The 27,881-nt window shown below is 44.3% G+C and overlaps 1 protein-coding gene across 2 annotated transcripts in view; it reads left to right on the top strand.

Moving 5' to 3' along the window:
- Positions 1–24,944, top strand: part of trip11 (thyroid hormone receptor interactor 11) — a 47,204-nt gene extending 22,260 nt beyond the window's left edge. The window contains exons 10-23 of one of the 2 annotated variants that reach the window (XR_009654995.1): positions 2,164–2,370; positions 2,604–5,318; positions 5,693–5,974; positions 6,062–6,202; positions 6,358–6,551; positions 7,620–7,783; positions 7,996–8,099; positions 9,616–9,715; positions 17,425–17,506; positions 17,646–17,760; positions 21,056–21,181; positions 23,217–23,355; positions 23,732–23,997; positions 24,116–24,944. Coding sequence is in view for 1 of the 2 variants with exons in the window: in XM_060925195.1 (XP_060781178.1) it covers positions 2,164–2,370; positions 2,604–5,318; positions 5,693–5,974; positions 6,062–6,202; positions 6,358–6,551; positions 7,620–7,783; positions 7,996–8,099; positions 9,616–9,715; positions 17,425–17,506; positions 17,646–17,760; positions 21,056–21,181; positions 23,217–23,355; positions 23,732–23,946 (4,584 nt within the window). In the remaining variant the exon portion in view is untranslated. Of the gene's footprint in view, positions 1–2,163; positions 2,371–2,603; positions 5,319–5,692; positions 5,975–6,061; positions 6,203–6,357; positions 6,552–7,619; positions 7,784–7,995; positions 8,100–9,615; positions 9,716–17,424; positions 17,507–17,645; positions 17,761–21,055; positions 21,182–23,216; positions 23,356–23,731 lie in introns of both variants that reach the window. The other variant, XM_060925195.1, reaches the window with a different exon arrangement.
- Positions 24,945–27,881: the final 2,937 nt, after the last annotated feature.

Raw genomic sequence — 27,881 nt, 5'->3', positions numbered from 1 at the left:
GTTTTCCACTTTGCCACAGTCCATTTTAAATGAGCCTTGGCCCAGAGAAGACGTCTGCGCTTCTGGATCATGTTTAGATACGGCTTCTTCTTTGAACTATAGAGTTTTAGCTGGCAACGGCGGATGGCACGGTGAATTGTGTTCACAGATAATGTTCTCTGGAAATATTCCTGAGCCCATTTTGTGATTTCCAATACAGAAGCATGCCTGTATGTGATGCAGTGCCGTCTAAGGGTCCGAAGATCACGGGCACCCAGTATGGTTTTCCGGCCTTGACCCTTACGCACAGAGATTCTTCCAGATTCTCTGAATCTTTTGATGATATTATGCACTGTAGATGATGATATGTTCAAACTCTGCAATTTTACACTGTCGAACTCCTTTCTGATATTGCTCCACTATTTGTCGGTGCAGAATTAGGGGGATTGGTGATCCTCTTCCCATCTTTACTTCTGAGAGCCGCTGCCACTCCAAGATGCTCTTTTTATACCCAGTTATGTTAATGACCTATTGCCAATTGACCTAATGAGTTGCAATTTGGTCCTCCAGCTGTTCCTTTTTTGTACCTTTAACTTTTCCAGCCTCTTATTGCCCCTGTCCCAACTTTTTTGAGATGTGTTGCAGTCATGAAATTTCAAATGAGCCAATATTTGGCATGAAATTTCAAAATGTCTCACTTTCGACATTTGATATGTTGTCTATGTTCTATTGTGAATACAATATCAGTTTTTGAGATTTGTAAATTATTGATTTCCGTTTTTATTTACAATTTGTACTTTGTCCCAACTTTTTTGGAATCGGGGTTGTAGATATTATTCACATTCTTTACTCCTTTTTTTTTTCCCCCCTTCCTTATTTGTGGTTCTTCCATTTGTGAATTTACATGTTTTACTTATTTTCACGGTTGCTCATGTTCCCCTAAACACGTAACCTTTTATATTTTCATCCCCTTGAGTCATGTTTCCTAAACTGACAGCTGAATTGAGAATTTGAGCCTGTTTTAATTTTTTTTTCACCTTACTCCGTGTCATTAGATACTTTTAATGAGGCATGTTCAAATTAATTAACTCCAGCCAGCCTTTAAGCTTACTTTTAACAATTACTGCTGTAATATCTAAACTTTGTTCCATGTGGGTTGAAGAACGTTGAAAAGCGAGACGGCTTTTCGATTTCATAAAATCTGTGAAATTTAGTTCCGTCTGAAATGTGGTCATTGCGATATATGTTTATTTCTGTAATATTTCACAAAATATCAGGCCATTCTGTGGCTGGGAAGTTATTTAATTTGAGGGGATTAAAGCAAATAATGTGCATGAAATCGCTTGCGTGGCGCAGTCAAGCAGACAGAGGAAGTCCGTGTGCGCATGCGCAGGTTTACCACCTTCTTTTGGGTTTTACAGCAGCTGGCATCCACAGTGTTGCATTACTGCCATCTACAGGTTTCCCTTTGAGCGTGCACTGACAGTTCCATCATTCTGTCGCTAAACGAACAGCTGATCACACCGAGGTGCTCGCTGAGCGCCCATATTTATTAGTTTGGTCCTGCGTTTCCTTTCCTTCGTATATAACATAACGTCTTTTTCTTCTCGCTTTCTTTCCGTTACTGTAGTCGCTCTTTCACGTTTCATTCACACACTCGCGTCCTCCGTTTTTCTCTCCTGTTTGTAAATTTGTATCCCACAATGCCTTGCATGAACATGGAAAGCCCACCACGTGATGCATCACATAGTATCTTGTTTTGCATCATGGCGAAGCAGGAAAAAATAGCTGAGAATTTAGGGCCACGTGTCCTTAAAGTTCATTAATTGTTGTATTAAAGAATAAAATTGGAAGTCTGTGATTTGAATTCAGTCGCTTTTGGTCACGAAACAAAAATAATTAGGTGTTGGAGGGGGAATTCTTTTTATGACCCACACTTGAAAAATCTGAAAGTCAGTCTAGCTTTAATATTAATAATAATCATAGAGTAAATGCAGTTATTTAATGGTTTTATTTTTATATTGTATTCTTATTTTATGATTTTTAAAAAATATAGAAAATATAAACCCTTTTTTTTAAATAAATATTTTCTGCAGTATTTTAATATCATTGAGAGGTGTGGTTTTTTTTTTTTTAAGTAAATGCTATTTTTAACATGCTGCTGTGTTCCATCACCCCGAGCAGTCAGTGTTGGTGGAGAAACTCCAGCTCGTTGAGAACCGGAGTACGGTGAGTGGAGCTGAAAGCTCTGAGGACCTGCAGCTCGAAGTGACTGACTTAAAGGCCCAGCTGGAGCAGAGAGAGGAGGCTTTAAAGCAAGCGCACATCAGCATGGATACACTCACAGCAGAACTGGAAGAACTCGACCGGCAGAACCAGGAGGCCACGCAGGTTTGTCTCGCACCACGCTAGGGTTCTGCTTTTATGTAGTGTAACTTCTAAACGTCATTTATGAACATGACTCATACTGACTTCCTTCAGGGTTCTTGCACAGCTCGAGAAAAGTACGGATTCTAGATCTTTGAACTCTGAAGAACTCTGTCCTTGTTTGTTGAGAGAATATCCTAAACCTTACGCTCTTCGATTACCAATTTATTTATTTTTTCCTGCCTTCTGTTCTTCAGCATCTCATCACGATGAAGGATCTACTCGCTACACAAAAGTCTCAGGCTGAAGCCGAAGTCAGCCGTCTAAAATCGGAGCTCACGGTGTCACTCGGCCAAAAAGAGAAGCTTCATCAGGAGTTGGAGTCTCAGAAGGAGAAGCTCAGCCAAAGTGCCTTCACCCTCAACGACCTGCACATGGGCAAACAGCAGCTGGAGGCCACGGTGAGAGAGCTGAGAGACAAATTAAAAAAGTCTCAGGAGCTCAGCAAAGAGATGCGCGTGGAGGCCTCTGAACTCAAGAAGCTGTTACAGGAAAGAGAGACTCAGCTGGATGTTCTTCGTCAGGAGCAGAGTCGAGCAGGGGAGCAGGGGGATGAGGTGAAGTGTCAAATGAAGGTTCTGGAAGAGAAGGGGAAAGAAATCCAGGATGTGAGAAGAGAGCTGGTGGAATTGAAGGTCTTGTATGAGAAGCTGTCCTCTGAGGACTTTGAGTTAAAGCTGGAGAACAGGAAGTTGAAAGAAAACCACGTTCAGGCTCTTGAGAAACTGGAGAATTTGGATCAACAGCTCCAGGATGGCCAGGCCTCTCTCAGCACTCGCATCGAGGCCTTGAAATTAGAGAAGAACCAGCTAGAAGTTGAGCTGAGTCAAGCGGAGAACCGGCTTTTGGATCAGGCCAAGCAGTACCAGAAGACCATCGAGGAGCTTACTAAAGCACGATCGCTGGATGCCTCCGCGTTGCAGATGGAACACGAACGCGCTGTGACGCTAAACCAGGAAAAGGACCTGACGATCGCCAAGCTAAAACGCGACCTGGAGCAGATGGTCGCTGACCACAAAGACACCAGTGAGATGTTGGACATGACTGTGGCTGGACAGAAGCAGCTCGCTGAGCTTTTAGAAGAGAAGGATGCTTTTGCAGCATCATTAAAAGCTCAAGCTGATGAAGCACAGAAGGATTTGGAGGCCAGAATCTCGCTGACAAAGCAAGAAAATGACGCATTAAGGAAAGTGGTAGAGGAGAAGGACAAACAACTTGGGGCCATGAAGGAGAAGAACAGTCACCTGAAGGAGGAAATCGACCGTCTGAAGGATCAGCAGAGTAGACCGCAACTGATGTCCGAGCCAAGGACGCTGGACATAATCACAGAGCTGGAAACTGAAGTTGCACAGCTCAAAGCTGCTCGAGACAGATTTGAGGAAGAAGCAAGGACTTTGAGGGCAACGTCAGAACAACAACGGGAATCGCTGATACAATCACAGCATGTGTTACAGGTGCACCAGAGTGAACTGGAGCAGGCTCGGTCGAGACACGAGCAAAGCACCCTCAACTATGAAAAGCTGATTGGTTCCAAAGATGAGGAAATCACAAGACTGCAGGGGGAAATGGAAAGGCTCCGTGTACAAAGTCAACCTCGGACTATGGAGATCCTTCAAGAGGACAAGACTCGTTCTCTCAGCGGCGAGAATGGCAATGAGAAGCATGACTTGTCGAAGGTGGAGATTGAAAAACTTGTCAAGGGCATCAAGGAGAAGGAGACTGAGATTATCCAGCTCAACGAGAAGAACCTGTCTTTGACCAAACAGCTCGATCAACTTGTCGTCTCTCACGATGAACTCGGCAAACTTTCTCAAATAGTGCTTCAGAAGGATCTCGAAATCCAAGCGCTTCACGCTCGTGTTTCAGGCGGATATAGCCAGGACGTTCAGTTCCTGCAGCAGCAGATGCAAGCTTACGCAGTCGAACGAGAACAAGTGCTCGCCGTCCTGAATGAAAAAACGCGCGAGAATAGCCACCTGCGTTCGGAATACCATCGCATCATGGAAATCATTGCAGCCAAGGAATCGGCACTACTTAAGCTTCAACAAGAAAACCAGCGCCTGTCCACTATGAGTGACCCTTCTGGAAGTCAGGAGATGTTCCGAGAGACCATTCAGAACTTGTCCAGAATCATCCGCGAGAAGGACATTGAAATCGACGCTCTTACTCAGAAATGCCAAACTCTGGTGACTGTCCTTCAGGCATCCAGTGGAGACTCTGGAAGCAGTACTTCAGGTGGTGTGAGCAGCAATCAGTTCGAAGAGCTTTTGCACGAGAGGGACAACCTCAAGCAGCAGGTCAAGAAGATGGACGAGTGGAAGCAACAGGTGATCACGACTGTGAAGAACATGCAGCACGAATCCGCCCAGCTTCAGGAAGAGCTTCTTAAACTGCAAGGCCAGGTGTCTGCTGACAGTGACTGCAGCTCCAAACTTTCAGTCGACTACTCCAGACTCATCCAAAGCTACGAGCAGAAGGAGAAAAGGCTCGGTAGTTTGAGTCAGGAACTTGCTCAAGTACAGCAGACCATCAGCCAGCTTAGTACGACTAAAGACGTCCTGCTTGGAAAGCTTGACAGTGTTACTCAGGTCCCAGACATTTCTCCACAATCTGGCCAAACTCTAGGATATCAGGTTGCCCAGGACGCACCTCCAAGTCGACCAGCAGTTCAAGATGAGAACTTGCGACAAGAACTGGAATCGTTACGAAGGACGTTAGCCGAGAAAGAGAGTATGTTGAGAACGCTTCAAGAGAACAACCATCGCTTGTCAAATTCAGCATCTTTGTCAGAGAGTGAGCAAAGAGGCCATGCTGAGGAGCTCAGGCAAGCATGGGAGAAGATCGAGACCCTGCAGCGGTCCCTCAGAGAGAAAGACCTGCTTATCAAGACCAAAGGAGACCAACTAAATCAAGTGAGTCTCGTGTACATACTCTTCTTTCTTTATTTGGGATAAAAAGTTAGTGAAACCAAGCATCTTGAGCTTAACAATGTTTTTCTGCTTGGGATTTCTCATGAGCAAAATCAGTGATTTTCTGTGTCAAAAATATTAGCGTTCGGTTTTCCATTTGCTTAAAATCTTTTCTGCACAGCTAAAGCTGCGGTAATAGCTTTCGCAGTTGTCTGTAATGCTATCGCATCCAATGGCCACCAGGGGGTGCAAAACATCCCCAAACTCCCATAACGCGTTCTCTCTCGTGAAAGTCCGAGTTGTTTCTGGTTAAACACCGGAATTGAATTCTTTAAGACTGCGTTTGGGTCTTTTTCACTTTCTTGTACGTTCTACAGGTGAGCGAAACATTGCGTAACCGTGAAAACGATAACGAGGTCCTGAAGCAGGCGGTTACCAACCTGAAGGAGCGTGCGCTGATCCTCGAGCTGGACGTCAAGAAGCTGAAGGAGGAGAACGACGCCGTGACGGTGAAATCGCGAGAGAAAGAGACGGAGTTTCGAGCTCTCCAGGAGACCAACATGCAGGTGTCGCTGATGCTGCGAGAGCGGGAGTTTGAGTGCAGCACCATCACCGAGAAGGCTGCGGCCATGGAGAAGCTGCTCAAAGATAGAGAGCAGGTACGTGGAGGACGTCCAGGCAGGCGATCTGTGAAGTTGGTCTTTTTCTTGGTACTTCGGCACATTTGAACATGATGAATTTGTCAGGGGAAGACCGGCGAGCTGAACCAGCTGCTGAATGAGGTCAAGTTCATGCAGGAGAACGCGCTGGCCTTCCAGCAGGAGAGAGACCAAGTGATGCTAGCTCTGAAACAGAAGCAGATGGAAACTTCTGCCCTCCAGAGTGAGGTAGGACTCCCTCTAATGAACACTCGCGAGTGATGATCGGTTGGCTTTTAATGAGCGATTTGTAGAGTTTTTTTCTTCACATGCTTTGTCTTAGAACCTCAACATGGCTTGCTCGTATTCCGTGTGTCTTGTCTCGTTTCTCTCTCACTCGATAGCTGCAGCACACTCGCGATAAAGAGCAGAGGCAGAAGCTGGAGCTGGAGCGTCTCCGCAATCACCTGCTGGAGATCGAGGACTCGTACACGCGGGAGGCGCTCGCGGCCGAGGACCGCGAGAGCGAGCTCAGACGCAGGGTGGCGATGCTCGATGAGAAGCTGGCGTCGTCCTCCAGCGCCGTAGAGACTGCCAGGTAGAGCCCTGCACTCCCGCGGGAGTCCCGCGGGACCCGACGCAAAGCAGTGCGGCGCGGGACAAATTTTGAAAGCGAATTGCGGGCGCGGGCGGGAGGGGGAGTGCACAATGAGGGCGCGGGCGGGAGAGGTGATAAGCTGCAGTCCCGCTAACTAAAAACGTGTTTAAAATAAAATTTATAAATTATTAATTTATGTCTGTCGTATATAATTTGTGCTGGATATTTTATTCGGCATTAATAAAAACATTTTAAGATGCCTAAATTTGCGGATGTGGTCTAATATCGCGTACGTTTCCGATTCCTTTCCGCTCTTCCGTGTTTGAGGTCTCCGATCATGGCAGAATAGCAGAGCTCCTCTAGTGAAGCTCACAGTGCTTCAGAAGTAAGTGCTGCTTTAAAAAGAGGTACATTTACCGTTAAGTCAAGAGTATTAGTCCTAAGTATTAAAAAGTATTAAAGTATTAACTAGTATTAAAAAGGACTGTGTATCGCGCAGATTGTTCAATTTAAAGCTAGAAATAGACAGTGTATAATCTGAGGAGCTGGTTGTGGTTGCGCAGCACTTCATATGAGGGGAGAATGAAATCGCGGTTGGAATCATAACGCCACAGACTCGGGAGTGCGAGTGCGCAAAGCGAGAGCTGTCAATCAAAGCGAGAGCTGTCAATCATGAGCGCATGCAGCGCTCAACTTGGAATGTGTCAGCAGAATGTCAGAGTCTAAACAATAAACTTACAATAAATGAAGGATCGGTCAGTGGAGAGCTCAGCTAAGCTCAGCATGTTTAATTCCCCAAGCCAATGACAAGAACTTTCGTGAGAAATAACGCGAACGTCTGCATCATGCGGGATTTGCGGGCGGGAGCGGGACTGAAAATCATAATTCTTTGCGGGAGCGGGACTGCACAATGCGGGAGCGGGACTGAAAATTCTGTCCCGCGCAGACCTCTACCGCCAGGTTCGAGAGTTCCTCCACCGTTAGCTCATGGTGCCATGGCTTTAGGAAAACATTTTTAGTTCTGAAGGAACCTTGCACAAATGTATAAACGTGTGTGTGTGTGTGCAGTCAGCAGGCCAGTCTGCAGGTGGAGTCTCTGCAGGAGCAGCTGAACGTCATGGCCAGGCAAAGGGACGAGGCTTTGCTTCAACTCCATGCTGCTCAGGAGCAGGTGAACCAGTACGCTGTGTCTCTGTCCAACCTGCAGATGGTGCTAGAACAGTTCCAGCAAGGCAAGACACCCCCCCCCCCAATCTCTTCTCACATCACATCCACATTGAAGAAAACAGACACAGGTTTACGTGTAGAACGCGCTTTGTCTTAATTGTGTTGAATTTTATCCCTTGAATCAGTTCAGTGTTTCAGACTCAAGAAATCACAAAGTATTGCTGGTAGAAACGGTACAGAAAGAAATGACGTGTTTTTCTACCTGCTTATACACCAGAGGAGAAGGCCATGTACTCGGCAGAACTGGAGAAACACAAGAAAGAGAAGGAGGAGTGGAGGAGGAAAGCGGACACGCTGGAGGATAAAGCCTCCGCCCTGCAGGTAACGTCAACTCGATTTAGGCCCAATCCCAATTCTAATTTCTACCCCTCCCCCTTCCCCTCCCCCTTCGCCCTTCCCCTTGAAACTGAGCTACAAGGGATAGGGCTTGAAATTCAACCCCTACGTATTGGGATAGCCCTTCAACGATCGCATACGTCATCGCGTACCTCCGTCAGCGTTTATGTTAGCAAAACGCGACCAAATGCGTCATTGGCTGCGACCAGCCGCTACAGTCAGAGGCAGAACCAGAAATCTCTGCTGGCAGGGTGTGATCTGTTAACTAACACCACTGAATGGGATATCTTTGGCGCTTCGTGCACCACATCCGACAGAATGAGGTGTCAGAACACTCATGTAAACAATAAAAGCGAGAATAACAGAACAAAACGTACGCAGTCAAGCAACCGAAAACAATACTCGCTCCCAAAGCTTTTTAGCAGCAGCTTGGATTTCAGAAATCGCTGCTCATTCTCAGCTCGAAAGCGAATCAAGCGGCGTGTTTCCTCTGGATAACAACTTAAAACACGTAAATAATGGAGAAAATACATTTATGACAATCTTTCGCCGCGGGAACCGCCATCTTTCTGAAATCCGCATGAAATCTCGCTGAAATCCGCATGGCATTGTGGGAAATCACTCAAACCCCTTCGTTCGGAGTCAGCTCCAGGAAAATCTCCGTTTGGAGGGGTACAGAAGCCCTACCCCTTCCCCTACCCCTCCGCGTTAACTGGGATTGGGATACCCCTACCCCTTCACGTGAACGCGCAAAATGGAGGGGAAGGGCCAAGGGGTTGGTCCAAGGGGTGAAATGGGATTCGGCCTTATTCTCATCAGGCGACGCGGCAGTTGTTTCGTCTTCACTGGAGCTTCAGAAGCAGAAAATCAAGAGAGTTTGTGCAGCTGCAGCTCAAGTGAGACGTCACGTCACTAAAAATAGACAGACTTGTATTTTGTAACATTGCATGCTTGGAGTTATTTTTATTTTCAGTAGTTCTCATATTTTTCGCTCACTAACAAGACTCGGATTTTTACCAGCATTCCGTCCTCCATTCTGACTTGTTCCCTACTTGCGTCCTGATTGTTCAGGAGGGTAAAAAAACTTTGCATGCGTCAGTTTCGGCTTTTGTGAAAATTTTAACATTTTCAGCTTTGGAAGCTCCACTACGTTAAGAAATCCCAGTGGCAGGCAGGAAACGGTGCCATGCTTTACTGAATTCACTCACTTCAACTCGTGCATTCAAATTTAAAAACATGCCGTGTTTTGTTTGTATGTCGTTCACATCAAATCTGGCTTCCTCTGAACGATCCTTTTCCCTGAGAGCGTCTCCTCTTGTTCCGATATGTTTGACCCTCAGAAGTGAAATAAAGGCCATGGTCATGAGGGTGAATACTTTTTGGCGACTTCCGTCTCGTATCCGAACAGCGGACGCCCACGACTCCAGGCGAGGTCAGTGACCCGTCACTGATCATCCGGCGTGGTGTTTTTGTGTAAAACTCTGTGGGTTTCTGTGTGCAGCTGAATCTGGACGAGGCGAACGCCGCGTTAGAGTCAGCTTCCCGCCTCACTGACCAGCTCGACCTGAAGGAGGAGCAGATCGAGGATCTGAAGAAACAGGGTGAGCAGTGTGAGATCTTAGGGTTCATTCAGCAAGCTACAGCTTTGAACACAGTGCTCCTTCCATCCCTTTTTTTTTTTCCCCCCCGTTTAAAGGTGAAGCTTGACAATGATGCAACTTGCTGATATTCTGGAATTTAAAATGCTTAGATAATAGAAGAACAGAATCGTGCATGATGATGGGACCAAGGATTAGAAATGATTTTTCATTTTGTTTGGTTCTGAGATTAATAACATTCGTTTCGTATGTTCACTGTCTCTGCTTACAGGGTCTCAGGTATCAGTAGAACTCACTCACCTTCTGCTTTTAACCAGAAAGGTGTTGTTTTTTTTTTTTTTTAATAATTTCAGAGCACTCCTTTTTGTTGCATTTGTATTTTTGTTGCTTGCAGAATTGCAAGAAAAATACTTTGACCCACACTCTTGCTGTCTTCAGTCCAACTTCTGCAGCCAGCTGTGCAGGAAGTGACCATTTCTGGAGTTTCAGTTTGTTAGGAAAATGAAATCGCACCGGAAATGAACAATAGCAGCATTAACTGTTTAAAGGTCATAGGCAAAGATTTTCAATTTATGCACATTTGAAACTTTATATGTTAAACCCTCTGTAATTTTCTTCTGGTCCCAAGAAGTATTGTTAAAAAGTAATAATTAAAATAAGTTAGCGCGGATCGCGGCGAATTTCTGCTTGGCGATTTTCGTGACCACTCGGCGCGTGACGTCATTCATGGCAAACAAATCGCTTGGGTTGAGTCCACTTCCGTTTATTTGCATTGCAGTTCGGCTTGAGCGCAGATGTGCGTTTGGGAATTTCCAAAGAAAAACCCCCATGCCTTATTGTCGTGCAGTGAACTGTAACAACATGACCGGTTCAGGAAGAAGTTTTTACCTTTTTCCGAGAGTGGATTGTGCGCGTGAAGCGAGAGGGTTGGCAGTCGGGTAAATACGCCACTCTGTGCTCCGATCACTTTTTGAAGAATCCCCATCTGTTGGAGAGTTTAGGTGTCCGTGTTGGACAGAGAAGCTCAAACCTGATGCTGTTCCGACAAAATTTGAACACAAAATCAAGCAGTCAAAGAAGAAATGGAGCAGCAACGCTCAAGCCAAAAGGAGAAGATTGGAGGTAAACATTTTTACCTTTGCTTGCAATTGACAAGTCAAGAATTGTGAGGGATCCTGTACGATCATTGTGGAAATGAGACAAAAGGGATATTTCCTCGCTTCGAGGTTTTTCAAATTTGGCTGTCGAGCTCCGCTGGTTTAGCCTGGAGATCCATGGAGAGTTAAAATGCGTCTTCTACCTGCCATTAGCATCCTCGTCATTCTTAGGACTCTGTGGATTATTATTGCTGCCGGCGACCCCCACACTGCGTCGCATCTCATGATGGGTTTATCATACTCTACTGCTGAACTGTTGAATCTCAATTCATCCTCTCTCCGTCTACCGGCTGGTGTCCACAAACTACACGTCACGTTGGGCATCGCTCGTCAGCAGCCCCGGTATGTGCTGCCATTGTAAATTCGTCATAGCTTGGCAAGCCAGACTAAATGTGAATATTTAGTCTGGTCTCGGTCGTAGACATTTCCGAAGGGTGTGGGAGGAACAACCCGTTGTCTTTCAAACTGTCTCTGTGCGTATAGGCCAGCGCTCTGACCAATCAGCGCAACAGTGACTGTGACGTAGTCAGAGCGACAGAAAGCAGTGGGGGAGACAGTTACCACCATAGGGTTTTCACTTAGCCCATCCTTTTGGCTACGAGCGGAGCCAGCTGGTAGATCAGACTTTTGCCATAGCCGGTCGGCAAAACGGCGAAAACGTTCTTCTTGAAAAGGAATGAGCGGAGAGCCTCTTCCTGCTCATGTTTCAACCAAAACTCCAAGTCTAATTCTTCTAAAACTGATTCCAAAGCGGAGTCAAACACGCGCTGTTCAATAGCCGTAGCCATCTTTCCTGTTGTGCTTTCTCCAGCGTCGCGCAGCCTTGTCGTCACTCCTGCAAAAGCCTGCCCAAAGAATCCAAACAAAAACCTTGCGTTGTGATTGGTGGGCACGATTTGATGCCCGGGGTGTGTTGTTGATATGGTGCGAGGCTAGACCCACTCGTAGGCAAAAATATTTTTGGCCGCTAGGCGGGTGGGTCTAGTTTACTAGGCTAAATTCATCAAGCATTTCCTCCCAAATTGACGGCGCCATCCCCAGCCTCCTCTCCTCTCGCTCGTCGACTAGGCGACGTGTAGAGGCTGGCATAAACCTCCAAAATCTCATTCTGCTGCCATCGCCCTCTACTGCTACTCAAGCGGCCCCCATTCCAGTTCACTGGACTCTTCGCCCCCCTGTCAAAACACGCTGCTCAAGTGCTGGAATGAATCTTCGCCCATTAAGCTTTTATGGGACAATCTCGTCGAAACAGACATTGCAGCCACCACCGGTTAAATTTGCTCTAATAAATGCTAGGTCTGTAGCAAATAAGACCTTTATCCTTAATGATTTTATTACATCCCGAAGGCTGGACTTTCATTTTATAACTGAAACATGGCTTAGGGTTGGTGATTTGTCCTCCTTTGTTGAATGATGTCCTCCCCACTGTGGCTTTTTAAACTCTCCCAGGGTTTCAGGTCATGGTGGTGGTCTGGCAACAGTGTTTAATAATAAGTGTAGGTTTCTGCCCACTCAAACTTGGTCTGCTGTTACTGGTTAATACACACTCCCTAATTTTGTGTGCTCTGGTGTATAGAGCCCCGAAAGCCAGTAGCAGTTTCTTACAAGAGTTTTCTGACCTCCTGTCCTTTATGGCCTCTTGCGCCGAGAAATTACTGATTTTTGGGAGATTTCAACATTTATATTTGCTGTCCCACCAAGCCGATGGTAAATGAATTTTTAAATCTAATCATTAGTTTTCTTTTGTTTCAGACATGTAAAAGTTTTTACCTTTACCTGACATGTTTCGACGGTGTAACTTCCGTCTTCATCAGAGGGTCACCCGGATGTTGGTGTGTGACGTGCCTTTATAATCAGCTGATGTTACGGAGGTGTGACCTCCCTGTCAATATAAAGGCACGTCACACACCAACATCCGGGTGACCCTCTGAAGAAGACGGAAGTTACACCGTCGAAACATGTCAGGTAAAGGTAAAAACTTTTACATGTCTGAAACAAAAGAAAACTAATGATTTGATTTAAGAAGACATGATGAACGTAATATATTTTTATTAATTTTTAAATCTGATTGATTCCTTCAATCTAACTCAGTTTTTGGCCCTACACATCTGAGAAGTCACACACTGGACCTGGTCCTGTCACTGGGTCTTTGTATTGCAAATGTTGATATCACTAACACTGCTCTGTCCGACCATTTCTTGATTAGAGTTTGAGTCTTGTTGGCCCTCCCTTCCCCTCTCCTCCCCTCCCCTCTCCTCAACCCTATCACCTTGCCCGTTCCATTAACTCTGCCACAGCCTCACATTTTTCTGACCTCTTTGAGCTCACTCTCCCCTTTCATCCTCCTGATCCTTTTTCCTCTACTGATGTATAGAAGAACTGGTTTCTCTTTTTAATTGGTCCTGCTCCTATGGTGGGGTTTACATTAGACCGTATCAGCGGATCATCAGATTAACGTTTTTAAAACGATTAGTGTGAACACAGCAACACCAATACACGATTCGCGTGCACACAGCAACACCAATACACGGATATGCTCGGCTCCGCAGGCATCCCGCGCTCCAAATCACTCCGCCCTGAACAGCGAGTGCCCTCTGGAGGGTGCGCACTCCGGCCCCAGAGCACGCGAGTATAGCGCACGAGCAGTGATTCGGGACTGAGCCGCTGTGTGTGTGATCCCAGCGCATATCACTTACCACTTGCGAGTGGAAGGATGGCAAGCCTAAAGACAATCATAACTACACAATGGGCAGTATTTGCATCAGTATTTGCAGTATTTTCATACTTTTATACTCTTTAATGAAAGGTGATACAAGGCGGAAGTCCGCGCCGTTTTTCAGCAGTCGCGTCACATGACCAACGCCAGCGAATCAGGAAGGTGGATGTCACAGTGACGTTGTCCAATGACGACGCCAGCTAGAGCTCAGCACAGCGTATCCGCGTATTCTCAATGTTTACACAGCACCGGACCAGACACGATCTGGATTGAATACGTGGACCCTGGCGGATTCCCGTTTCCAGGCGTTTTAATGTAAACGGACAGTGCATCCGCGAAGAAAACGAGACAGATACGGTCTAATGTAAACTTGGCCTGAATCTTGGATCAGATAGCCCCCTTAAAATTAAAATGGCCCAAGAGCAAGATCACCCCACCCTGGCTAAATGACTCCACTCGTGCCCTCCGTCGAGCCTGTAGAAGGGCAGAGCGAAAGTGGAAACAAGATCTTCCAACAGCATTTAAAGCTTTATCAACTCTCTGTTAAAGAAGCAAAGGCTGATTATTTTTGCTCAGTTGATCAACACCCAGGCTCGCAGGCCTAGGGTACTTTTTAAAACAATAAATTCATTCCTTAACCCTGCTGTAAACCCTGCTGACACATCAGTTACCTGTGAGGAATTTTTAGACTTCATTGAAGAAATTGACCAAATCAGATTTAATATCTCACCTGTAAACTCCGCTCTACCAGAGACTCTTGAGCCAGTCAGCCCCTTTCAGCTGTTCTCTCTGGTATCCTCCTCTCAGCTGTCTGATATAGTGTCTCATTTGAAGCCTTCCTTTTGCCCTTCTGACATCAAGCCCTCTTGACTCCTCTTCAAGGAAGTTTTTAGTACACTCTGCCCCATTATACTAGCTGTCGTAAACCGCTCCCTATCTAATGGTATTGTCCCCTCTAGCTTTAAGCATGCAGTAGTCCAGCCTCTGTTTAAAAAAAAAAAAAAAAAAAGCCCAGTCTGGACCGCAAAAATTTTAGACCCATCTCTAAACTACCATTTTTCTCTAAGATTTTAGAAAAAGTGGTTTTCCAGCAGCTTTCCTCCCACCTAAACAACTTTTTAACATTTTTTGGATAAATTTCAGTCAGGTTTCAGAGCACGGAGTCTGCCTTACTTAAAGTGCATAATGACTTCTTGCTCGCCGTAGACTCTGGTTCATGTGCCATCCTTCTCCTGCTTGACCTCAGTGCTCCATTTGACACTATAGACCACAATATTCTATTGGTGCGCCTAGGACTGCAAGGCCCAGTCCTGAACTGGTTTAGGTCCTATTTGGAGGATAGAACCAAATGTTCAAATTATTGACTTTGAAACGAGTGTAAAGTTTTTTTTTTTTTTTTTTTTTTTTTTTTTTTTTTTGAGTATATTATATTAGCAATATAAATGAATCCACGTTATATTATAGGGATTGTGTGTGTGGTTTAATTATTCTTCAAAAGGGCTGCTCTTTAGTATTACGACGAAAGTAGGAATTTATCATAACTACCAGGATAAATCGTTTGGTCGCGAGTCTTGTTGCGGTCCGGGGTCACCGCGATCAGAGTCAGCAGAGTCGCTGTCTGATTCCGAGGCCGCACGGTCAAACCAGTGAGCCGCATTCACCGATTGCTTCACAATGGCCATAGGGTCATACATATATGGCTTCACCTCTCAATATTTAATTTGGAGAGTTCCTACTTCAAAATCGCTCTCGCTTTCAGACATTTTACACAACCTCTCACGACCAAAGTCCGTACACGCGTGCTCGGTTCGCAAGTAAACACACAGCTGCTCCCAGTCTGTTTGTCTTGAATGACGTCATGACGACGGTCCCCTGGCGGTAAAAGTGCGCATAAGTGAGGTGTAAACAAACCTTCGGAAATTGGGCAAAACAGTATATTTTAACCGTTTTTATTCAATTTTAGGGTGCAAATTAGACACCAGGAAGATTGAATTCGCTTTTTGGGTCGTTCTTCTAGACAGTAAAGTTGATATTCTACGTTCCACCTCCGACCGTTGCCTAGGACCTTTAAAGGAACAGTCCACCGTACTTCCATAATGAAATATGCTCTTATCTGAATTGAGACGAGCTGCTCCGTACCTATCCGAGCTTTGCGCGACCTCCCAGTCAGTCAGACGCGCTGTCACTCCTGTTAGCAATGTAGCTAGGCTCAGCATGGCCAATGGTATTTTTTGGGGCTGTAGTTAGATACGACCAAACTCTTCTGCGTTTTTCCTGTTTACATAGGTTTATATGACCAGTGATATGAAACAAGTTCAGTTACACAAATTGAAACGTAGCGATTTTCTATGCTATGGAAAGTGCGCACTATAATGACAGGCGTACTAACACCTTCTGCGCGCTTCGACAGCGCATTGATATCTGAGCTCCGTATCAATGCGCTGCCGAAGCGCGCAGAAGGTGTTAGTACGCCTGTCATTATAGTGCGCACTTTCCATAGCATAGAAAATCGCTACGTTTCAATTTGTGTAACTGAACTTGTTTCATATCACTGGTCATATAAACAGGAAAAACGCGGAAGAGTTTGGTCGCATCTAACTACAGCCCCAAAAAATACCATTGGCCATGCTGAGCCTAGCTACATTGCTAACAGGAGTGACAGCGCGTCTGACTGACTGGGAGGTCGCGCAAAGCTCGGACAGGTACGGAGCAGCTCGTCTCAATTCAGATAAGAGCATATTTCATTATGGAAGTACGGTGGACTGTTCCTTTAAGTAGGAACATTTTCACTCAGGAACAATGTCGAGTGTTTTTTGTTTGCATTTTTTTTAATAACGTTGAATGAAAAATTTTAGTTTTTGTTTTCCATGTACGGTTTGTAATCCTCATCACGAGTGAAGCTACTTAAATGTTTAAAAATTGGACACTTTTTTTTTTAAATCATGATTAACTGAATGTAATTTAGCTGTACAGTAGTTAGAAAAAAAAAATGACGTACACATGACTGACCATGAGCATGGCGATTTACTTTTCATATACACAAGCTGGGTTTTTTTTTTTTTAAATGAGTTATTGGATTGTTTGGCGTGTGTAAACATACTTGGAGTTAAAGTGGGATTTTTCATCCAGATTTATGGCTGAAGGAGGAATATTTTGTCCTCTCTCGTTCCAGTAGACGTTAAATATGGCGAGTAATAGGAACATCTAATCCACAGCCGTGATGAAGACCTAGAAATCTACTGAATTTGTTATACATCTCCATCGGTATACCCATTGCTGCTCCGCTCTTTAACAGGAAACCGTTTTTTGTGAACCCCCCCGAGCAGAAGTTTTCTGAGATAAACATATCTCTACTATACATGTCCTGCTTTTTATTTGTGTGTGTTAGTTATATGGCTCATGTTCTCTTTCTCACTTTTTTCATCTTTTCCTGTTGCCAATAATCCATCCGATAGAAAAGGAAAGAGTCAGCACAGATTTAGAAATATTTATTCAGAACAAAAGCTGGTTTGTAAGCTGTGTGCATGTGAAACTGTGCGCGCACATGCATTTAAAAAAAAAAAAAGCATGACATCAACCCAGACCAACTCATGTCATTACCGGTGTTTTTCTTACATCTTGCTGTATGCGTTAAGCATCCAGACTGTGGACGTTTATAATATTTATGATCTCTCTCACACACAGACGTTATGAGGGCTCCAGACATTTGTGAGGTCACCATTTGCTTTATAAATAACCTTCTGAAAGTCTGTATTTGGAGCATTTATGGATGTGATGACATGTTTTCCTCACCTTGGCTAAAAACAGGCAACTCAGGATTTTGTGTGTGTGTGTTGCAGTGGAAGCAAAACAGGAGATGCTGGATGAAGCGCAGAACAAACTGACTGATCTTCTCAACAGCACTGAAGGCAAAGTGGACAAGTAAGCAAGCAAAAAATGCAAATCTCACTGAAAAATAAATTTTTTTTTTTAAAAATTCCTTTCATGATGACCCAAATCTTGTTGCTAAGTCACTAAAGGTGACGTTTCCATGGACCTCTTTTTCTTCTGTCTGTCTCAGAGTGCTGATGAGGAATCTGTTCCTTGGATATTTCCACACGCCGAGAAACAAACGCCCCGAAGTGCTGAGACTCATGGGTAATGTGGTCGGATTGGAACGGGACGATGTGGACAAGGTGAGTGTCCACGCCCTGCTTTTCTTGCCATTGATCCTCGCACTCCCTTCCACGCTTCGTCTACATTCCTTTTATTAATCTGTTATTTTAACCTCCTCATTTTCTTCCAAATTTTTTTGGTCTCTCATGAAGTGTGCTTTTTGGACTGTAAAACTTCTCCTGCTATGTTTGAAAGCTCTGCTTTTGTGTCCTGCTGGAGCAAATTTAAAGCGTCTTCGAGCAGGTGTCCATATCGCAGATTTCCAGTGAGAGTCACCTGGTGTCGTCACTGTCGCTCCTTTTCAGGCAGCCGATCATCAGACGTGCAGAGTGAGAGCACTTTTGGGTGAAGCGCTCCCAGCCCCAGTGCTTGATTAACACGTGCCTGGAAAGCACAATACTCTTGAATTCTGATTGGTTGGAAGGAAGGTGTGACTTTTTTTTTTTTTTTTTTTTAGAGCAACATCTCATTCAGAGGGACTTGTAACATGGATGCTTTATATTAACGGATTAAAAAAAAAGATTCGTATTTGTTGATCTGGTGACATTTTCTGTCAGAGCAAGTTTTTCCACTTTTCAAGAAGGAGTCTCCAGTTAGCCTGGCTAACGCAACTTCAAAGCTCTCCGAACTATTGGTCTGGCCAAGATATTAAACCCAACTGTTTCCCAGAGCCCGTGGTTGACCCGCCTCCCTGAAATGCCTCAGTTTGCTACTGGTCGAAGCCAGAAAAGGCTGTGACGAAGCTTAAACCAATCACATCACTCTTTCCTCTGACGTATGCGACGTGATGGGGCTAACTGGTAGATTAACCTCTTACCGAAGCCGGTCGGGAGCAAGGCGAAAACGTCCTTCCTTTCAATAAATACCTCCAGGGCTGCTCTTTGCTCCGTTTTCAATGAGAACTTCCCGTTGAATGCTTTCAATCCAGCATCTATGCGTAATAAATGCGGAAGCGTGAACGAAGCGCTTCCGGCATAGATTCTGTAAACAATCTATGGCTTCCGGTCGCAGTTCTACTACGTCAGTGCCTTGAACACGCCTCTACCCAGGGCCGTTGGAGATGCTCAAAGTTGATTGGTTCCCGATTTTTCGGGAGCTTGGAAGAGCTGGAGATAGCTTGCCTGGCCAGACTAAGCTCGCAACAGGCCCTCGTGTTGCGTCACGCTTAGGATGGGCGGGCCCAGGCTAGTCTCCAGTGTGAGCACTTTCTAACGTACAAAATACATGGTTCCGTCTCCATGGATACCCCGTGTGGTGGTAGCAGGAGACGAGCTCGCGTCCAAGATGGTGTTTGTTTTTGGAACGCCCGCTTTTCGCAAGCCAATCAAATTCCAGTGATTTTGATCCAAAATCTTACATGCCCAAATATGACGCGATACGACACGTGGTTGTTTTTTTTGTTGTTTGGGTTTTTTTTTTTTTCCTCCCCTCAGCAAGCCCACATTCTTGTTTTTTCTGTTCACTTCTTTTCCACCAGTCACGCTTCATGTCATGTTCTCCTCCATCTCCTGGTCTCTTTTTAGATTTGTTTGGCTTTGCTGGAACCTGGAGCACTTCTCTGAAATTCCCTCCCCAATCCTCTGGGTTCATGGGAGTTTCAGGATTTTATCATCAGGGTGGAACTGGTTAAAGCTGGAGCCCTGTGTGCTTTCATTGGCCCCTCGTGTTGTGTGTTTTTTTTTTTTTTTTTTCCCCACTTTTGAAATAAATCATGTCGTTTCTTGTGTTGCGGATAGAAATCGCTTTGAAGTCACGTGCAGTTTTGGAGGAAGCCAAAACGAAGTTGGGCCTGAAATTCTCAAGGTTGTGATAAACATTCTGGAGTGCAGGTGGCTGCATGAGTTATGGAAGAGGAGAGGAATGGGGAAGGCTCGAACGAGCTGGTTTAAGATGGATGGAAGGTTTCGACAGACCTGTGTCCTGCTGCTGATCCTGTTTCAGAGTGAAGGATGCTTTCTGATACGAGTCACATGAACACATCAGGCAGGCTTGCTTGCCTATTTATTTATTTAACAGCACTTCTGCGATGTCCACACGTCTCCGCTCGATACTCTTCTGTCCCAGTTTGCTCGCGTGGCCATAACGTTGTCTGAATCAGAACCATCCGAAATACCATAAATGATACCATAGAACTTGAACAAATGGTAGTTGAAGGACAATAAATTACCGTAACTACTAGAGTAGCACATCTACATAAACAAAAAAGGGAAGAGTACGATTAGGTTGAGAGTACCACGGCAACTGTAAAAAGTACCTTCGAGTAACTCGATGACCGTTTTAAACACGGACAAAGTATGGAAACTTTTCTCTCAGAACATGGGTACAGGACAAAAGACAAACAACTAGAAAGAGTGCCATAACAGTACTAACATGGCTACCATAACATGTGGAATACTAATGTGGAAAGAGTACCAAGCTTCTCGAGCTGCCGTAAGAAAAGAGGGAATCTGAGAAAGGTGGGGTGAAAGAACGAGGGGAGGATGTTCCTCAGATGCTCTGTGAAACCCTGAGCAGTGTCCAGCTCTGCAGCTGTCTCAGCCAGCTGTGATCACACACTATCTCACACTTGCATTCTTCTGAGCAGACTTTTTTTTTCCCCTCTCTCAAATATAGCGCTCTCCAGACCCTTCCAGTTCATCACGACTTTCCAATTTTCCATTTCCTGCATTTTTCTCTCTCTCTCTCTCTCTCTCTCTCTCTCTCTCTCTCCCACCCCATATCTGAAATGTTCCACTCTAAATGTCTGTGTTTTTGTCTGGAAAAATGTTTAGTTCCCAGAAGAAAAAAAAAATATCCCTCAGTATTACTGTTTGACTCGTCCAGTTTCATGACGTCCAGGAAGAATATACTGTATTAGTCCCTTTCCTGCAGCAGTATTTACTAAAATGAATAAAACACCAAAGAGATGATGACGATTGTTCTAATAAACTTTGAACCTGCCTGGGAGTTACCATGGTTACCATGCACACTAATAAGTGTGTTGCGAGACAAATTCCAGTATGAGATAAAACTCTAAACAAAATTCCATAGAGTTAATCCCGCTCCATGAGACAACACCCGGGGAGTTGAATCGTCTTTTTTTTTTTTTGGGCTTTTTTCACCTCTATTGGATAGGACAGTGCAGAGACAGGAAATGAGCAGGAGAGAGAGACGGGGAAGGACTGGGAAACGACCCCGGGCTGGAACCGAACCCGGGTCCCTGGACCCATGGCACGGTGCCCCATCCACCTGAGCCACGACGCCCCCTGAATCGTCATTTTGATGACATCATATGATTTTATTTTTTTTTTAAATGACCTGCAACTTTCTGTTTAGATGTTGGAGGAAGAGGGGAGGAAGGGAGTCACAGGTTGGGTGTCAGGGTGGTTAGGAGGCGGCAGAGCGGTGCAGAGTGTCCCCAACACACCCCAAAGACCCACCCACAGCCAGAACCTCAATGGGGTGAGTGATTCAGCGGTGAACACGGAAACAAAAAGAGGTGCAAATACAGTGGTGGGCAAAAGTTTACATACCCCAACAGAATGTTTCGTTTCTTGCCTATTTCTAAGAGAAATTGAATGATGATACACACAAACCTTTATTTCACTTGTGGTTAATGGTTGGCTGAAGCCATTTATTGCATTCATTACTGCATTTACTCTTTGAAAACCATGAAAACAACAAAAACTACCTAAATGACCCTGATCAAAAGTTTACATACCTGTGTGAATTGGCCTGAAAACCTGTACACAATTTGACATAAACAGGACTGAATGGCAATTAAAGGCAACTACCTTCACCTGTGATCTGTTTTCTTCTAATTAGTGGGTGAAAATAAAAGTCAGTAAATTGCTGGACTTTCGAGAGAACCTTTTATCCCTCATCCAGTGCTGCGCGTCATCTTTTGAGATTGAGCCATGGGAAAATCAAAGGAATTGTCAAAAGACCTGCGTGAAAAGGTAGTTGAACTTTATAAATCAGGGAAGGGATATAAGAAAATATCAAAGCAATTAAAAATGTCAGTCAGCACTGTTCAAACAATAATCAAGAAGTGGAAAGTCAGGGGCTCTGTAGACACCAAAGCCTGTTCAGGTAGACCAAGAAACATTTCACCCACCACTGCTTGAAGAATTGTGCGTGATGTAAAGAAGAAGCCCCAGATAACATCTGGTGAACTTTGAGATTCTCTGAAACAAGTTGATGTGGATGTTTCAAAGAGTACAATTAGGAGACTCTTGAGAAGAAATGGGCTGCATGGGAGAGTTGCCAGAAGAAAGCCCCTTCTACGCAAATGCCACAAAGAAGCCCGTCTACGATATGCCAGACTGCACAGAGACGCACCCCAAACCTTCTGGCAAAAAGTTGTGTGGAGTGATGAGACCAAAATTGAGCTTTTTGGGCACAACACTAAACGCTACATCTGGCGAGGAATCAACAAGGCCTATGATGAAAAGTACACCATTCCCACAGTGAAACATGGTGGTGGATCTCTGATGTTTTGGGGATGTGTGAACTACAAAGGCACTGGAAATTTGGTAAGAGTTGATGGCAGGATGAATGCAGTCACTTATCAAAAAATACTGGAGGAAAATCTACACGCCTCAGCCCGGAAGCTGCGCATAGGACGAACTTGGACATTCCAGCATGACAGTGATCCAAAACACAAGGCCAAATCAATTTGTCAGTGGCTACAACAGCATAAAGTGAAGGTCTTAGAGTGGCCATCTCAGTCTCCTGACCTCAACATTATTGAGCCACTCTGGGGAGACCTCAAACGTGCAGTCCATGCAAGACAGCCCCAGACTTTACAGGAACTGGAGGCTTTTTGCCAAGAAGAATGGGCAGCTTTACCATCTGAAAAGATAAAGAGACTCATTGACAACTATCACAAAAGACTTCAAGCTGTTATTGATGTTAAAGGGGGAAATACACAGTATTAAGAATTGGGGTATTTAAACTTTTGATCAGGGTCATTTGTGTAGTTTTTTTGTTGTCATAATGGTTTAAAAAGAGTTAACATTTTCTTGACAATAAATGGCTTCAGCCAACCATTAACCACAAGTGAAATAAAGGTTTTTGTGTGTGTATTATCATTCAGTTTCTCTTGGAAATAGGCAAGAAACAAAACATTCTGTTGGGGTATGTAAACTTTTGCCCACCACTGTATATAAATAAATAATTGGGGTAAAAATGAGGTTTGAAGAATTATTTATAAATTTAAAAAATGTGAAGCATGGTGGTGGCAGCATCGTGTTGAAAGTTACCCTTAGTATCTTGGTTTTGGTGGGGTTCCCCACACACACACACACACACACACACACACACGTCCAAAACCTCAATGAAGTGAGTGTTTACAACAGTACACACGATATGTATATACACACACTGAACCGTGTGATGCATACAAAGATTTCACAAGCTAGCAATTCTAACAGCTTAATTTCCATCCATTAAAAACACACCCACACTGTCATGTTCTCCTGTGTGTCTTGTGCAGTCTTTCTCGGAGATGTTTGTGAAGTTCCTGGAAGTGGAGTCCACTCCAGCTGCTCCCGCTCCCAAACTGCCAGTTTACGACATGAAGCCTCTGAGCATGCCCCCTCCTGGCCGGAACGCTGCCGGTGCAACTGCAGCAGGTATAACAATACACAGCATGGAAATGACTCAAGGATCGTGATTTGATTCATCACACAGACCCCCCACCCCCCACCCCGAAAACATTTGGGTGAGACGGTGTTTGCCAGTGACTTGACATGGCCTTAGCTTGTAGCTTAGCCTGACTGAATATATAGAGGACAGGTGAGAGATTTTTTTTTTTTTTTTTGCAAGGATGGAGCATTTCTTCTTGTTTTGCAGACATTAAAGGTAACTAGAAATGGATAAAAATAAATTTAAATGCCAAATTACTGTGGTGTAAGAGGAACAAAACACCTTAAGGACAAACACTCTTACGTTCATTGTTTTTCTATAACCGCTTATTCCTCACGCAGAGTGCTTTTTGTGTTCCTCCAGGTTCATCAGGCAGCGGGAAGCGCAGCATGGACTCGAACCCGTTCCTGGCCCCTCGCTCTGCTGCCGTTCCACTATTAACAGCAGGCGGCGGGGGGGCCGCGGGTGGGCACCTTCTCATGAAACCCATCTCGGACGCCCTCCCTACGTTCACGCCCGTGCCGGTGGCAGGCGATGCCAGTGCAGGGGCGGTCCTAAAAGACCTGCTCAAACAGTGATTGGCCTGACAGCACTGTCACTTTAAGAGATGACTGGAGACGGAGCACGAGGTCTGTTCCTGTTTATTTTACTAATGAGGAAACACTAAAAGGACGGATAAATAAAAAGCTCGGGTCACCCTGAGCGTTTCCTGAACCATTTGCCTTTTATTATTAAATCTTTCTGCAGTCTGTAATCAGAGGAGTCCTTGGGATTTGTACTGAACACCAGTGTTTGCTCTTTTAATGTGGAGAAGATCATCTGTCTGATGAAAGATGGCCAGTTGGCTCGCAGATGCCTGTGGGATTTATTAAGACCTTTTCCCCATCTGTGAAATCCATGCGAGAAGCGCTCTCTCTCTCTCTCTTTTCTTTATTATTATTATTATTATTATTATTTCCTAAATGCTCAGCAGTTTCTTTTTTTTGTTTGTTTATCCCCCCCCATTCTCTTTCTCCGTCTCAGTTACAGTAATGACTCTAACAGCTGATTTGTGGTTTGACAACTCAATACTCTGATAAGGTAACACTTCTACTGTGTGTATCTATAGTGTTATAAATATGTACTTAAAATGTAAATCTGAATAATTGCTGGAGAAGTTCACACATCAAAAAAGCAAAAAGTGTGTACATATCAATTTCTTATTTAAAAAAAAAAAAAGGCTCTTGTGTACATTTAGCTGTATATTATTCACGGCAACCAGGAAAAGCAATTTGGAAAGTTGTACATTTTTAATGAAATTCCAAAAATACAAAGAAGGAACTGCTGCTTGTTTGTTTTGCCCCTGTAAAAATAAATAAATAAATCCTATTTTATGGAATTTGACGCTCAGCAGTACTGCTGCGTTGATGAATGTGTTGGGATTGAGTGGATTTTTAAATTTCATGATTGAGCAGGTTCATTATTGTTGGCCTTTTTCGGGGCAGGGGGTAAAATTTGGGCTTCAAATCAGCCCTGTGTCACACACTTGAGTATTTGTAATATTTAATGCAGAAATAAAGCTCTCTGGATATGCAAATGTGTGCCGCGTGTCAATTACTGAAGATGTATTCCACACCACGCCTCTCTCTTGAATCCGATTTGGTCAGGTGGTGTTGAATTTTCTGGAACAACATGACCTGATGTAGTGCTGCACTCATTCTAACACACCCCGTACAGTATGGACAAAAGTTTGTGGACACCTGACCATCACGACCTATGTCCGTTTTGAACATCCCATTCCAGATTTATTCCCCGTTTCCTGTTATAATAAGCTCCGCTCTTCCGGGAAGGCTTTCCGCTAGTTTTTGGGGCGTGGCTTTGGGGGATTTGTGGATTTTTCCTTCAGCCACAAGAGCATCAGTGAGCACAAGCTCTGATGTTGAGGAGGTCTGGGTTCTGGGAACAGTTCCTCCCAAAGGTGTTCAGGACACTCGAGTTCTCCCAGTTCCGCTCCAACTTTAATACACCATGTCTTCATGGAGCTCGCTTTGTGCACAGGGGCGTTGTTGTTGTCATACAGGAACATACTAGAATTGGTTCCACTGAAGGGAAATTGTAACTCCACAGTATAGACATGTGTATACAGTTATGGGCTTCTAATATATGGCTGTGATGGGAAGGTGTCTGAATACTTTTGGCCATATGTTGTCGTTTCTATAGTAACAGCTCATTCAGAGGGACTTGAACAGCAGACATTCGGTGGATTAAAGAGATGCCTGTAAGTTTTAAAATGGTGATGGAGTCTCCAGTGTCTGCGCTTTGTAACACACACACACACACACACACACACACAAAAAAAAAAAACTGTCATTGATTAGTTTCCTGGAATAGCAAGAAAGGTTTTTTTATATATATTCCTTATTTATCTCCTGAACAGTTTCACTCATGACCTGATTTCACCTGAATACTATCTAAAAGTTTATACTTGACCATTTTCATCTTTTTGCACGAATAAATTCAGTCTGGGGTGAGGAGAACGTCGGGTTCAGGTGTGTGTAGGTTTTGTTTTAGTTTTTTCCTCCCCCCTTCCTGGACTGTTACCTTTTAAAAGCACCAGAAGATTTTTTTTTTTTTTAATCCAACTTTATTAATCTAATTCTCAGCATCACCAAAACATTCCTGTGATATTTTCAGATCAGGATAAAATGTTAATCCTAATAAATGTTGAACATGTGTGATGTTTAAATCCGCGTCATGCCTTTAATCCTCATATTAACATTCCTTTACGGCTCCATATTCTTGCTTTTTATCTCCAGAAATAATCTGTGATGGTGGTGATGGGTGTCCAGGACAGCTTTGTGATGTCTGAGACATTTTATCTGGCTCTGAAAAGAACCCTTGCACCCCTCTCTCGTGCGTGCTCGCTCATTTTTTCTCTTTTTAAAAGCTCTCGCAGGCATCTGAGACCAAAGTTTTGATTTAATAGACAGTGTTTTATTGGCTTTAAGTGCACATCTGGTCTGTTCAGCTGCCAGGTCCCATTCAGCGCAGAATGAGTCCGTACTGCTGACAAAACAAATGATGGCAGGTGGAAGTTTTGCATAATATCACTGCATGAAAATCAAAGAAATAAGGACCTTTTTTCAGGAAGAAAAACCTGATTAAACCTTATCCCATTCGGTTCCTTATTTACTCAAATTATATAATACGTTCTCACGCCCTATCTTTTAAAACAATTGTTGATCAAGAAGGATTTGAGCTCTTTTCAGTGAGTCAGAGTTGACTCTTTCCTATTATTATTCTTATAATAATAGTATTTGTAAAGGACCTTTTCCGACATCTAAGGTGTTACCTGCAGGACGTTTCTGCCTGTCGCACCTCCGCCGGTGCCAGTGGGCCAGCCACAGTGTCGTCAGCTGGGAGCCACCCTTCACAGATGTTTCGCCCCTTTGAACCCAGAACATCTCTAAGTGGTGGGGCAGCAATAGGGACGTCTCCCTACCGCTCCCTGTGGCTGGCCCTAAGATCCTTGGTTCCCCCACTTTGGGTCTCTTCTTCTGAGCCAGAGCCAGAAGCTCCCTTTCTCTGCCTCCTCAGCCAGTCCCCTGAGGGCCTTTTTCTGCTTGGACCCAGTGACTCCAAGGGTCTTCAGTAGCTGTTGAGTGGATTTTCCAATGACGCCTCTGCATCCGAATTCGACAGGGTAGGTACATACCTTCCACCCTGCTTCTGTACAAGCTGCAGCGAGCTCCCTGGACTTCTTTTTTTTTTTTTCTTTCAAAGGCCGCCTCCATCATTTCTTCCCACGGTACTGTGAGTTCTGCCAAGGTTACCGTCTTAGCAGAGGTGGACCACAGAACGATATCTGTAAGATATAATAATGAAATATTAAATAAGTAATAGCAGTGACATAAAATAAATAATTACAATAATATGAACATAATAGAAAAGTAACTCTCAAGCAAATGAAGGCTTAAATGGGGAAAAAAAAGTTAGAGACTTGTAAATGCACACTGATTCAATTTCTAAAAGTAACTTTGTCTAACATCACTCTCCAGGAATTCATTTTAACAAACTGCTCAGATGCTGACAGAGGTTTCCAAACATTCTGATAAAATTACGTTCCAAGAGTAACAAAACCAAAACGCTTCGGGTCTCAAAGATCCGATTCAGAGAACCGACTCCTCAGTAGTGACACATCACGAGTTGAAAGGTTACGACATGAACCCTCGCATGTTTGTTCTGCATGACGGAGTTCTACACTGTGGATTCTTTGTGAGACGATTAAAGCCTGCGTTGAGCGTCTGGAAGAGCCAAGAGCACATCTGGTTCTGGGTACGAGCCGTAACTGGAGAACCCAGACTGCAGCCTCGTCTCGCTTCTGCTAAGCCGTACAAATTAAAGCCACTTTGGTGTGACATCTTCATTTTTAATAATTAGCAGGAAACCGTTCTGCCTTCAGGACTGCTTTCTCGCGCATTCTAACGTCGACCACGATGCTGTTCTTGATTTCTCCAATCTGATTGGTCAGAAG

This window comes from Neoarius graeffei, chromosome 7 (genome assembly GCF_027579695.1).
Source record: "Neoarius graeffei isolate fNeoGra1 chromosome 7, fNeoGra1.pri, whole genome shotgun sequence".
Classification (NCBI taxonomy): domain Eukaryota; kingdom Metazoa; phylum Chordata; class Actinopteri; order Siluriformes; family Ariidae; genus Neoarius; species Neoarius graeffei.
This window is presented reverse-complemented; position numbering and strand designations above follow the sequence as displayed.